Raw genomic sequence first — 14,852 nt, 5'->3', positions numbered from 1 at the left:
GAGTGTTTTCGGAAAGAATTCAGACCCCTGGACTTTATCCACATTTTGTTAGGTTACAGCCCTATTCTAAAATTGATTAAATTGTTAGTCATTTCTTTAATCTACACACAATGACAAGGCAAAAACAGGATTTTAGAAATGTTCACTAATTTATAAAAAATAAACAGAAATCACATTTACATAAGTATTCAGACATTTACTCAGTAATTTGTTGAAGCAATTTTGGCAGCGATTACAGCCTCGAGTCTTGTGGTATGACGCTACAAGCTTGGCACACCTGTATATGGGGAGTTTCTCCCATTCTTCTCTATAGATCCTCTCAAGCTCTGTCAGGTTGGATGGGGAGCGTCGCTGCACAGCTATTTTCAGGTCTCTCCAGAGATGTTCGATCGGGCTCTGGCTAGGCCACTCAAGGACATTCAGAGACTTGTCCCGAAGCCACTCCTGCATTGTCTTGGCTGTGTGCTTAGGGTTGTTGTCCTGTTGGAAGGTGAACCTTAACCCCAGTATGAGGTCCTGAGCGCTCTGGAGCAGGTTTTAATTGAGGATCTCTGCACTTTGCTCCATTCATCTTTGCCTTGAGCCTGACTAGTCTCTCTGTCCCAGTCGCTGAAAAACATCCCCACAGCATGATGCTGCCACCACCATGCTTCACCGTAGGGATGGTACCAGGTTTGCTCCAGACGTGATGCTTGGCATTCAGGCCAAAGAGTTCAATCTTGATTTGATCAGACCAGAGAATCTTGTTTCTCATGGTCTGAGAGTCTTTAGGCACCTTTGGGCAAACTCCATGTGCCTTTTACTGAGTGGCTTCAGTCTGGCCACTCCACCATAAAGGCCTGATTGGTGGAGTGCTGCAGAGATGGTTGTCCTTCTGGAAGGTCTCATCTCCACAGAGGAACTCTAGAGCTGTGTCAGAGTGATCATCGGGTTCTTGGTCACCTCCCTGACCAAGGCCCTTCTCCCCAGGTTGCTCAGTTTGGCCAGGCAGCCAGCTCTAGGAAGAGTCTTGGTGGTTCCAAACTTCTTCCATTTAAGAATTATGGAGGCCAATGTGTTCTTTGGGACCTTTAACGCTGCAGACATTTTTTGGTACCCTTCCCCAGATCTGTGCCTTGACACAATCCTGTCTCAGAGCTCTATGGATAATTCCTTTCACCTCATGGCTTGGTTTTTGTTCTGACATGCACTGTCAACTGTGTCTTTCCAAATCATGTCCAATCAATTGAATTTACCACAGGTGGACTCCAATCAAGCTGTATAAACATCTCAAGGATGATCAATGGAAACAGGATGCACCGGAGCTCAATTTTCAAGTCTCATAGCAAAAGGTCTGAATACTACGCAAATAAGGTTTGTTTATTTAATACATTTGCAAAAATGTCTAAAAACCTGTTTCTGCTTTCATTATGGGATATTGTGTGTAGATTGCTGAGGATTTGTTTTTATTTAATCTATTTTAGAATAAGGCTGTAACGTAACTACATTTGGAAATAGTCAAGGGGTCTGAATGCTTTCCAAATGGAAATGTCGGTCGGAACCGGTACCAGAACCAAGGGTGTGTGGGGGGCTTGGATTACTGTCCTCGTGGTTACCAGATATCGCCAAGTCCCCACAAGGATAGTAAATCAAGGAATCGTTCCCAAGTCCCCAAGAAGACAAAGGCTATTTTAGGCTTAGGGTTTAGGTTTATGGAAAATAGGCGTGTAAATACATTTTAGCATCCCACAAGGACAGTAAAACATTTGCTCTGTGTGTGTCTAAGTCACAAGTTCAATCTGAATTTCACCTATCGGATAGGATTAAATGCATAACAATAGAATGAAGAGTGGACTAATCATTGTCTTAAATGGGGACTCCCGTTCTATTAATTCTATTTCAATGCATTTAATCCTATAGGCAAAATCCAGATAATTCATTTTTGAAAAACTGGGCCCAGATTGCAACCCAATTGAACACTTATGGGAAATTCTGTAGCGGCGCCTGAGACAGCGTTTTCCACCACCATAAACAAAACACCAATTTATAGAATTTCTTGTGGAAGAATGGCATCACATCCCTCCAATAGAGTTCCAGACACTTGCAGAACCTAAGTCGCATTGAAGCTGTTCTGCCAACTCGTAAGACCCTATTAAGACACTTTATGGCGGCATTTCCTTTATTTTGGCAATTACCTGTAGCTAACCCCATACAAAATGTGTCCCTTTTTGAAAGGTGACATGTAAGTGGTATAATAGCATACCGTGTCTATAATTTCCAATATATGCAAAGTGGGTGTATTATTTCCCTCCTAGTCCTTTCATCTCGGCTCTAGCCTACTCGATAGAGCCCTTGACAAAGGCAGATGTTAACACCTTTATGTGCTGTATGCCGTGCTAGGTCAGGGAAGAGCGAGTGAGGCCCTGTTCGAATGCAAATGAAAGTGCACCCTTCCTTTCTCCCTGCCTTGATCACAGGTCTAGAAGTGATTGGATAGATGAGAGAAAGAATATCAACCCATTGCTATTGCTTTCCCCAATCCAACCAAATCAGATCTGTGATTATCTGAAGGGAGGACAGAAGCATTTTGAAAGTATTCGGACAGGGACCGAGTCTGGCATTTCCTCTATGACGGGGCCACATGCAGTGTGGGCCCAGCAAGCAATGCGTTATAGCTAGAGCGGTGCATAGGTACAGAGCCCTGGATCAATTTGGAAGGTCTGAAACTGCAGCAGGTGGCAGGGTGGTGAGAGCTGTCAGCACACTGAGGTGAGGTTGAAAGTAAAGTCAAGCTAAAGGGGTCCAGCAGGGCTCCGTCTCAGACCCCATGCACTTTCAGGCAGAGAGAGGAAAGTGATAAATACATTTTATTTGGGGAACGCCTTTCAAGATACTGAAGGACATTAAAAGTAAGCCTACATAAAATCAAGTGTAGTGCATAAAATCAAGTGCATCAATTAAAAATGCAAATTAAAAATCAAAGGACCAGATGAAACAGGACCAATAAAAAGAGGGATGGAGGGGTTGGGTAGAGGATATGAACCCAGTTCAGGATAAGGTTTTACGTTTAGGGGGTAGAGTTGGGAATAGGATACAGACCCGGTTTTAGAACAAGGAGTTGGGGGGGACGACACATGGGAACTAGGAAGGCGCGGGGGGGGGCAGAGTCAATCATGGACACTGGGCTATAGGCTTTCTCTAAGAGGTGTGTTTTGAATGAGATGACTGTCTGCATGTCGTATGTGTGGGGAGAGTGCTTTCGAGAGCCTGGGTGCCAAGCAGCTGAAGGCCCTGGCACCCATGGTGGAGAGGTGGAATGTGGGGGTGAAAAGGAAAACAGCAGAGTGGAGGGGAGGGAGGGGGCATAGGCTGGGAGAAGGTTAGAGAGTTTGGTGGGTGCCAGGTTGAGGAGGGATTTCAAGGCGAGGAGGAATGTCTTGTAGTCAATACGGGATTGCACAGGGAGCCATTGTAGATTGTGGAGTATTGGTGTTATGTGTTCAGTTGATCTTAGGATGCTGGCAGCAGTTTGCTTTTACCTCACTTTTAACATCTTACCTGGGAGAGGTCTGGGATGTCCCCTCGATCAATCCCCACTTGCTGAAAGGAAGAAGAGGTAGGTCAAGATGACATGGAGATAAAAGCGAATGTAGGAGTCTGGTCACACAGAAGTTTCCAAAAGGTGGGATCTTACCTCTGCTACTTTGAGGAACTCAGAGATTCTTGTCATTCGAGTGAGGAATTTCTTGTAGATGTCAAGGCCCTCCTTGCATTGAGTTTTCTTCATGTCAAAGTACTTCTCTGTGAAATTAATAGACAGGAAAATTATAACGGAGCACTGGAACTAATGCAAAATAGCAGTGATAAAACGCTGGTATTACAGTGCCTTCAGAAAGTATTCAGACCCCTTGACTTTTTTTCACATTTTGTTACGTTACAGCCATATATATATTTTTTTTAAATTTAATTAGGCAAGTCAGTTAAGAACAAATTCTTATTTACAATGACGACCTATCAAAAAGGCAAAAGACCTCATGCGGGGACAGAGAATGGGATTACATTTTTTTTCATAAATAACAAATAGGACAAACACACACATCACGACAAGAGACAAAACTACATAAAGAGAGACCTAAGACAACACAGCATGGTAGCAACACAACATGGTACAAACATTGGCCACAGACAACAGCACAAAGGGCAAGAAGGTAGAGACAACAATACATTACACAAAGCAGCCACAACTGTCAGTAAGAGTGTCCATGATTCAGTCTTTGAATAAAGAGATTGAGATAAACTGTCCAGTTTGAGTGTTTGTTGCAGCTCGTTCCAGTCGCTAGCTGCAGCGAACTGAAAAGAGGAGCGACCCAGGGATGTGTGTGCTTTGGAGACCTTGTGACTGGCAGAACGGGTGTTGTATGTGGAGGATGAGGGCTGCAGGAGATATCTCAGATGGGGGGGGGAGGGTTATAAATAAGCATCAACCAGTGCGTCTGGCGACAGGCATACAGAGATGACCAGTTTACATAAGAGTATAGAATGCAGTGATGTGTCCTATAAGGAGCATTGGTGTCAAATCTGATGGCCGAATGGTAAAGAACATCTAGCCGCTCGAGAGCACCCTTACCTGCCGATCTATAAATTATGTCTCTGTAATCTAGCATGGGTAGGATGATCATCTGAATCAGGGTTAGTTTGGCAGCTGGGGTGAAAGAGGAGCGATTACGATAGAAGAAACCAAGTCTAGATTTAACTTTAGCCTGCTGCTTTGATATGTGCTGAGAGAATGACAGTGTATTGTCTAGCCATACTCCCAAGTACTTGTATGAGGTGACTACCTCAAGCTCTAAACCCTCAGAGGTAGTAATAACACCTGTGGGAGGAGGGGCAGTCTTTTTACCAAACCACATGACCTTTGTTTTGGAGGCGTTCAGAACAAGGTTAAGGGTAGAGAAAGCTTCTGGGACACTAAGAAAGCTGTTGTAGTAGAGCATTTAACACAAAATCCAGGGAGGGGCCAGCTGAGTATAAGACTGTATCATCTGCATATAAATGGATGATCGAGCTTCCTACTGCCTGAGCTATGCTGTTAATGTAAACTGAGAAGAGCGTGGGGCCTAGGATTGAGCCTTGGGGTACTCCCTTGGTGACAGGCAGTGGCAGAGACAGATTCTGACTTTATACACTGCGCTCTTTGAGAGAAGTAGTTAGCAAACCAGGCCAAAGACCCCTCAGAAACACCACAAGAATGGAATGGTCTACCGTATCAGAAGCTATGGCCAAGTCAATAAAAATAGCAGCACAACATTGCTTAGAATCAAGGGCAATGGTGACATTTAGGACGTTTAAGGTTGCAGTGACACATCCATAACCTGAGCGGAAACCAGATTGCATACCCGAGAGACTACAGACATCAAGAAAGCCAGTCAGTTGATTGTTGACAAGTTTTTACAACACTTGATAAACAGGGCAAAATAGAAATATGCCTATAACAGTTAAGATCAGCTTGATCTCCCCCTTCAAATAAAAGGATGAACCGTGGTTGCCTTCCAAGAAAATGGGAACCTCCGCAGAAAGGAGAGGTAGGTTAAAAAGGTCAGAGAAAGGCTTGGCGATGATAGGGGCAGCAACCTTAAAGAAGAAAGGGTCTAAACCATCTGACCCAGATGGTTTTTTGGGGTCAGGTTTAAGGAGCTCCTTTAGCACCTCAGACTGCCTGCAGGGAGAAACTTTGTAGCGGGGCAGGGGAAAAGGAGGGAGAAGCATCGGGGATAGTCGCATTAGAAGGGGTGGGAGATGAGGAAATGTCGGACGGGCAAGGAGGCATGGCTGAGTCAATTTCCAGTCACAACTTGTAGACTTGTTTACGTGCTGCTGTGTGGTTTGTTGCTAACCTTACTTTGCTACCTGCCAACTTCACGGTTTTTACTTTTTAATTACTGTTTTATATATATATATTTTTTTTTCTACTCCCCTCGTTCACTTTTTTCATTCAACTTATCCAACAATGTTAGGCTGAAACAGTCAGAGGTCACCAAGCGCAACATAGCTTCAGCGTGTAAATCAGCTAGAAAGAGGTGTCGGCATCGAGTAATTGTCTCTGGCCCCCTCCCAGTTAGGGGGAGTGATGAGCTCTACAGCAGTCTCACAACTCAATCGCTGGTTGAAAACTGTTTTCTGCTCCTCCCAAAAGATAGAATTTGTAGATAATTGGCCCTCTTTCCGGGACTCACCCACAAACAGGACCAAGCCTAGCCTGCTGAGGAGTGACGGACTACATCGTAGCTGGAGGGGTGCTCTCATCTTATCTACGAACATAGACAGGGCTCTAACTCCCCTAGCTCCACAATGAGATAGCCAGCCTGCCAGCTTAGTGGAGTCTGCCACTAGCACAGTCAGTGTAGTCAGCTCAGTAATTCCCATTGAGACCGTGTCTGCAAAACTAAACATGGTGGTGTTTGCCTTAGCAATCTCACTGGAATAAAGACCTCCATTCCCTATAGTCAATTAACTAACCACTGATCATAATCTTGATGTGATTGGCCTGACTGAAACATGGCTTAAGACTGATGAATTTACAGTGTTAAATGAGGCCTCACCTCCTGGTTACACTAGTGACCATATCCCCCGCGCCTCCCACAAAGGCGGAGGTGTTGCTAACTTTTACGATAGCCAATTTCAATTTACAAAAAAATATATATATATATATTTTTTAAAAGTTGGTATTTTGAGCTTCTAGTCATGAAATCTATGCAGCCTACTCAATCACTTTTTATAGCTACTGTTTACAGGCCTCCTGGGCCATATACAGCATTCCTCACTGAGTTCCCTGAATTCCTATCGGACCTTGTAGTCATAGCAGGGAATATTCAAATTTTTGGTGACTTTAATATTCACATGGAAAAGTCCACAGACCCACTTCAAGGGTTTCAGAGCCATCATCGACTCAGTGGGTTTTGTCCAACATGTCTCCGGACCTACTCGCTGCCACAGTCATACTCTGGACCAAGTTTTGTCCCGTGGAATAAATGTTGTGGATCTTAGTGTTTTTCCTCGTAATCCTGGACTATTGGACCACAATTGTATTACGTTTGCAATCGCAACAAGTAATCTGCTCAGACCCCAACCAAGAATCATCAAAAGCCGTGCTATAAATTCTCGGACAACCCAAAGATTCCTAGATGCCCTTCCAGACTCCCACTACCTCAGAGGACAAAAACCAGTTAACCACCTAACTGAGGAACTCAATTTAACCTTGCGTAATACCCTAGATGCAGTCGCACCCCTAAAAACATTTGTCATATGAAACTAGCTCCCTGGTATACAGAAAATACCCGAGCTCTGAAGCAAGCTTCCAGAAAATTTGAACGGAAATGGCACTACACCAAACAGGAAGTCTTCTGGCTAGCTTGGAAAGGCAGTACTGTGCAGTATCGAAGAGCCCTCACTGCTACTTGATCATCCTATTTTTACAACTTAATTGAGGAAAACAAGAACCCAAAATGTATTTTTGATACGGTCGCAAAGCTAACTAAAAAGCAACATTCCCCAAGAGAGGATGGCTTTCACTTCAGCAGTGATAAATTCATCAACTTCTTTGACGAAAAGATCATGATCAATAGAAAGCAAAATGATGGACTCCTGTTTAAATCTGCGTATTCATCCAAAGCACAGTTGTCCTGAGTCTGCACAACACTGCCAGGACCTAGGATCAAGGGAGACACTCAAGTGTTTTAGTACTACATCTCTTGACACAATGATGAAAATAATCATGACCTCTAAACCTTCAAGCTGCATACTAGACCCTATTCCAACTAAACTACTGAAAGAACTGCTTCCTGTGCTTGGCCCTCCTATGTTGAACATAATAAACGGCTCTCTATCCACTGGATGTGTACCAAACTCACTAAAAGTGGCAGTAATAAATCCTCTTGAAAGTCAAACCTTGACCCAGAAAATATTTTTTAAATAAAAATAGCAAATATTAAAAATAACTTTTTTTATTACTTATTTATAAGTCGGCCTAAATCGAATCTCCCATTACATTTTTAAAAGCTGTTGTGCAGCAACTCACTGCCTTCCTGAAGACAATGTATACAAAACGCATCAGTCTGGTTTTAGACCCCATCATAGCACAGACTGCACTTGTGAAGGTGGTAAATGACCTTTTAATGGCGTCAGACCGAGGACCTGCATCTGTCCTCGTGCTCCTAGACCTTAGTGCTGCTTTTGATACCATCGATCACCACATTCTTTTGGAGAGATTGGAAACCCAAATTGTTCTACATGGACAAGTTCTGGCCTGGTTTAGATCTTATCTGTCGGAAAGACATCAGGTTGTCTCTGTGGATGGTTTGTCCTCTGACAAATCAACTGTATATTTTGGTGTTCCACAAGGCTCCATTTTAGGACCACTATTGTTTTCACTATATATTCTACCTTTTTGTGAGGTCACAATGAAAAATAATGTTAACTTTCACTGCTGTGTGGACAACACACAGCTGTACATTTCAATGAAACATGGTGAAGCCCCAAAATTGTCCACGCTGGAAGCCTGTGTTTCAGACATAAGGAAGTGGATGGTGGCACATTTTCTACTTTTAAACTCAGACAAAACAGAGATGCTTGTTCTAGGTCCCAAGAAACAGAGATATTCTGTTGAATCTGACAATTAATCTTGATGGTTGTACAGTTGTCTAAAATAAAACTGAAGGACCTCGGCGTTACTCTGGTCCCTGAACTCTTGACGAATAAGAACGAATTTGAAGAACATTTAAAGGACAGCTTTCCCCCCCCCCCCATCTACGTAACATTGCAAAAATAAGAAACTTTGCACAAAAATTACGCAGAAAAATTCTGTGCTTTTGTCACTTCTAGGTTAGACTACTTTCCAGCTACCCGGATAAAGCACTAAATAAACTTCATTTAGTGCTAAACACAGCGGCTGGAATCTTTACTAGAACCCCAAAAATGTATCATATTACTCCAGTGCTAGCCTCTCTACACTGGCCTCCTGTTAAGGCTAGGGCTGATTTCAAGGTTTTAATGCCAACCTACAAAGCATTACATGGGCTTGCTCCTACCCATCGTTCCTATTTTGGTCCTGCCGTACACGTAAGCTACGGTCACAAGACTCAGGCCTCTTTGTCCCTAGAATTTCTAAGCAAACAGCTGGAGGTAGGGCTTTCTCTTATAGAGCTCAATTTTTATTGGAATGGTCTTCCTATCCATGTGAGAGACGCAGACTCGGTCTCGACCTTTAACCTGTTAGGGCTAGGGGGCAGTATTGACACGGCTGGATAAAAAACGTACCCGATTTAATCTGGTTACTACTCCTGCCCAGTAACTAGAATATGCATATACTTATTACATATGGATAGAAAACACCCTAAAGTTTCTAAAACTGTTTGAATGGTGTCTGTGAGTATAACAGAACTCATATGGCAGGCCAAAACCTGAGAAGATTTCAAGCAGGAAGTGGCCTGTCTGAGAAGTAGTGTTTCATCTTGGCTCTTTTTATTGAAGACTCAGGATCTGTGCAATAACGTGACACTTCCTACGGCTTCCATAGGCTCTCAGAGCCCGGGAAAAAGCTGAACGATATCGAGGCAGGCTCTGGCTGAAACACTATCGCTTTTGGCAAGTGGCCACTCAGAGTACTATGGGCTTAGGCGCGTGCCCGCTTCGACCGAAAGCTTTCTTTTCCTTTGTCTGTTTACCTAAAAGCAGATTCCCGGTCGGAATATTATCGCTTTTTTATGAGAAAAATGGCATAAAAATTGATTTTAAACAGCGGTTGACATGCTTCGAAGTACGGTAATGGAATATTTAGAATTTTTTTGTCACGAATTGCGCCATGCTCGCCACCCTTATTTACCCTTTAGGATAGTGTCTAGAACGCACGAACAAAATGCCGCTGTTTGGATATAACGATGGATTATTTTGGACCAAACCAACATTTGTTATTGAAGTAGAAGTCCTGGGAGTGCATTCTGACGAAGACAACAAAGGTAATAACATTTTTCTTATAGTAAATCTGACTTTGATGAGTGCTAAACTTGCTGGGTGTCTAAATAGCTAGCCCTGTGATGCCGGGCTATCTACTGAGAATATTGCAAAATGTGCTTTCACCGAAAAGCTATTTTAAAATCGGACATATCGAGTGCATAGAGGAGTTCTGTATCTATAATTCTTAAAATAATTGTTATGCTTTTTGTGAACGTTTATCGTGAGTAATTTAGTAAATTCACCGGCAATGTTCGGTGGGAATGCTAGTCACATGCTAGTCACATGCTAATGTAAAAAGCTGGTTTTTGATATAAATATGAACTTGATTGAACAAAACATGCATGTATTGTATAACATAATGTCCTAGGGTTGTCATCTGATGAAGATCAAAGGTTAGTGCTACATTTAGCTGTGGTTTGGGTTTATGTGACATTATATGCTAGCTTGAAAAATGGGTGTCTGATTATTTCTGGCTGGGTACTCTGCTGACATAATCTAATGTTTTGCTTTCGTTGTAAAGCCTTTTTGAAATCGGACAGTGTGGTTAGATTAACGAGAGTCTTATCTTTAAAATTGTGTAAAATAGTCATTTTTTTGAAAAATTGAAGTAATAGCATATCTAAGGTATTTGAATAACGCGCCACAGGATTCAACTGGCTGTTGAGTAGGTGGGACGCAAGCGTCCCACCTAGCCCATAGAGGTTAAGTCTTTATTGAAGACTCATCTCTTCAGTAGGTCTTATGATTGAGTCTAGTCTGGCCCAGGGGTATGAAGGTGAACGGAAAGGCACTGGAGCAAAGAACCACCCTTGCTGTCTCTGCCTGGCCGGTTCCCCTCTCTCCACTGGGATTCTCTGCCTCAAACCCTATTACAGGGGCTGAGTCACTGGCTTACTGGTGCTCTTCCATGCCGTCCCTAGGAGGGGTGCGTCACTTGAGTGGGCCGAGTCACTGACGTGATCTTACTGTCCGGGTTGGCGCCCCCCTTGGGGGAGAGCGTCGTGGGCTATACTCAGCCATGTCTCAGGATGGTAAGTTGGTGATTGAAAATATCCCTCTGGTGGTGTGGGGGCTGTGCTTTGGAAAAGTGGGTGGGGTTATATCCTGCCTGTCTGGCCCTGTCCGGGGCTATCGTTGGACGGTGCCACAGTGTCTCCCGACCCCTCCTGTCTCAGCCTCCAGTATTTACGCTGCAATAGTTGTGTCGGGGGCTAGGGTCAGTCTGTTAAATCAGGAGTATTTCTCCTGTCTCATCCGGTGTCCTGTGTGAATTTAAGTATGCTCCCTCTAATTCTCTCTTTCTCGGAGGACCTGAGCCCTAGGACCATGCCTCATGACTACCTGGCCTGATGACTCCTTGTTGTCCCCAGTCCACCTGGTCGTGCTGCTGCTCCAGTTTCAACTGTTTTGCCTGCGGCTATGGAACCCTGACCTGTTCACCGGACATGCTACCTTTTCGCATACCTGCTGTTTTCAACTTTCTAGAGACAGCAGGAGCGGTAGAGATACTTTGAATGATCGGCTATGAAAAGCCAACTGATATTTACTCCTGAGGTGCTGACCTGTTGCACCCTCTACAACCACTGATTATTCTTATTAGACCCTGCTGGTCATCTATGAACCTTTGAAAATCTTGGCCATGTACTGTTATAATCTCCACCCAGCACAGCCAGAAGAGAACTGGCCACCCCTCATAGCCTGGTTCCTCTCTAGGTTTCTTCCTAGGTTCCAGCCTTTCTAGGGAGTTTCTCCTAGCCACTGTGCTTCCACATCTGCATTACTTGCTGTTTGGGTTTTAGGCTGGATTTCTGTACAGCACTTTGTGATATCAGCTGATGTAAGACAGGCTTTATAAATACATTTGATTGATTAGAAATCCTGACTTAATGAAGTGGTGATTAAAGATCTCAGCCATTTGCTCCTTGTCTTTAACAACCACATCATCAACATTAAGGACATGGGCAGCTGTGAGAAAGAGGGTTTTATTCCCAGGTCTTTAACCATTTTCCAGAACTTCTTGGGGTTAGACCCACAGAGAGAGAACTGCTCCTTAAAGTAACTAAACTTTGGCCTTCCGGATAGCCTGAGTGCACTTATTTCTCATTTGCCTGAACCAGAGCCAGTCAGCCTGAGTATGCGTGTGCCGAGCCTTTCGCCAAATGCAATTCTTGAGGTGGAGTAACTCTGCAAGATCCCGGTCGAACCAGGGGCTGAACCTGTATTTAATTATCATTTTCTTTATGGTGTGTTTGTTAATACCACTGAAAATATTTAAAAAAACAAGGTCCAAGCGTCTGACAGTGGGGATCAAGCTGATTCTATACCATTTTACATAGGCCAGGTCATGAAGGAAGTCTTGCTCATTAAAGTTTTTTAGCAAACGTCGATGACAAATCAGGACAGGTCATTTCACTGAGCAGCCATTACGAACACAGGCCGTAAAGCAGTTATCACTAAGTCAATACAGAAAACACCAGACTGATACCCATCAGGATTATTTGTGAGGATAACATCAAGGAGAGTAGCCTTTTCTGGGTATTTGGAGTCATACCTTGAGGGATTGGTAATAATCTGAGAAAGATTTTGGGAGTCCCATTGCTTTAGGACTTGGTCAGGTAGTTTAAGCATGTCCCAGTTTAGGTCACATAGCATGACAAATTCAGACAGTGTAAGGGGCCAGGAGAGCTTAGGGCAGGTAGGGTACAGGCCGGTGCTGATGGAGGACAATAACACCCAGCAACAGTCAACGGAGAGCTATTTGAAAGTTGAATGCTTAAAACCAGCAAATCAAATTGTTTGGGGACAGACTTGGTGGAGACAACCGAGCACTGAAGGTGATCCTTGGTAAAGATTGCCACTCCCCCACCTTTGGAAGATCTGTCTGGCCGAGAAAGGTTATAACCAGAAAGGTTAACATCAGTGTTCAAAAAACACTCTTTCTTAACCACGACTCAGTGATGACCAACACATCTGGATTTGAGCTGTGAACCTACACTTTCAATTGATCCATTTTAGGTAATAAGCTTCTAGTGTTAATTGCAAAAAACCCAGGCTTTTACAAGAGCAGAAATCAGTGAAGCAGAGAGCACAAAAAATAATTGGTACATTCTAAAATGTATGAAATTATTCCCCCCCTCAATCTACACACAATACCCCATAACCCCATGGGGCGGCAGGTAGCCTAGTGGTTAGAGCGTTGGACTAGTAACGAAAAGGTTGCAAGATCGAATCACCGAGCTGACAAGGTAAAAAAATAATTACAAAAATAAAATATAAAAAAAAAATCAATAAAATCGGTCGTTCTGCCCCTGCACAAGGCAGTTAACCCACTGTTCCTTGGCAGTCATTGAAAATAAGAATTTGTTCTTAACTGACTTGCCTAGTTAAATAAAAAAATGACAAAGCAAAAATAGGAATATCAGCAAATGTATAAAAAAATGAAACTGAATATTACATTTACATAAGTATTCAGACCCTTTACTCTGTACTTTGTTGAAGCACCTGTGGCAATTACAGCCTCGAGTCTTCTTGGGTAAGACGCTACAAGCTTGGAAAACATGTATTTGGGGAGTTTCTACCATAATTCTCTGTAGATCTTCTCAAGCACTGTCAGGTTGGATGGGGAGCGTTGCTGCACAGCTATTTTCAGGTCTCTCCAGAGCTGTTCGATCGGCTTCAATTCCGGGCTCTGGCTGGGCCACTCAAGGACATTCAGAGACTTGTCCCGAAGCCACTCCTGCGTTGTCTTGGCTGTGTGCTTAGGGTCATTGTTCTGTTGGAAGCTGACCCTTTGCCCCCAGTCTGAGGTCCTGAGAGCTCTGGAGCAGATTTTCATCAAGGAACTCTGTACTATGCTCCGGTCACCTTTGCCTCAATCTTGACTAGTCTCCCAGTCCCTGTCGCTGAAAAACATCCCCACAGCATGATGCTGCCACCACCATGCTTCACGGTAGGGATGGTGCCAGATTTCCTCCAGACGTGACACTTGGCATTTCATCAGACCAGAGAATCTTGTTTCTCATGGTCTGAGAGTCTTTAGGTGCCTTTTGGCAAACTCAAAGCAGGCTGTCATGTGCCTTTTTACTGATGAGTGGCTTTAGTATGGTCACTCTACCATAAAGGCCGGATTGGTGGAGTGCTGCCATCTCCACAGAGGAACTCTGAAGCTCTGTCAAAGTGACCATCGGGTTCTTGGTCACTTACCTGACCAAGGTCCTTATCCCCTGATTGCTCAGTGTGGCCTGGTGGCCAGTTTTAGGAAGAGTCTTGGTGGTTCCAAACTTCTTCCATTTAAGAATGACGAAGACCACTATGTTCTTGGGGACCTTCAATGCTGAAGAAATTTTTTGGTACTGTTCCCCAAATCTGTGCCACGACACAAATCATGTCTCGGAGCTCTACGGACAATTCCTTCGACCCCATGGCTTGGTTTCTGCTCTGACATTTACTGTCAACTGTGGGACCTCAAATAGACCGGTGTGTGCCTTTCCAAATCATGTCCAATCATTTGAATTTACCACCACAGGTGGACTCTAATCAAATTGTAGAAACATCAAGGATGATCAGTGGAAACAGGATCCACCTGAGCTCAATTGAGTCTCATAGCAAAGGGTCTGAACACCCCAAAAAATATAAAAAATGTAAAATACTTATTTACATATTTGCAAAATTTATAAAAACTTGTTTTTGCTTTGTCATTATGGGGTATTGTGTGTAGATTGCTGAGGATTTGTATTTAATCCATTTTGGAACAAGGCTGTAACTTAAGAAAATGTGGAAAAAGTCAAGGGGTCTGAGTACCTTCCGAAGGCACTGTAACAGACATTTGAATCAAATCAGGATAAACTAACCTTTACAAATTAATG

General features: G+C 43.5%; 1 protein-coding gene across 25 annotated transcripts in view; it reads right to left on the bottom strand.

Annotated features, from left to right (window-relative positions):
• Positions 1-14,852, bottom strand: part of picalma (phosphatidylinositol binding clathrin assembly protein a) — a 57,769-nt gene that overhangs the window by 18,675 nt on the left and 24,242 nt on the right. For all 25 annotated transcript variants that reach the window (XM_014136896.3, XM_014136897.3, XM_014136895.3 and 22 more), the window contains 2 exons: positions 3,674-3,780; positions 3,538-3,579 (listed from right to left, as the gene is read on the bottom strand). In XM_014136896.3, the coding sequence (XP_013992371.1) occupies positions 3,538-3,579; positions 3,674-3,780 (149 nt within the window). The remainder of the gene's footprint in view (positions 1-3,537; positions 3,580-3,673; positions 3,781-14,852) is intronic.

This window comes from Salmo salar, chromosome 13, assembly GCF_965601325.2.
Source record: "Salmo salar chromosome 13, fSalSal1, whole genome shotgun sequence".
Taxonomy (NCBI): Eukaryota; Metazoa; Chordata; class Actinopteri; order Salmoniformes; family Salmonidae; genus Salmo; species Salmo salar.
This window is presented reverse-complemented; position numbering and strand designations above follow the sequence as displayed.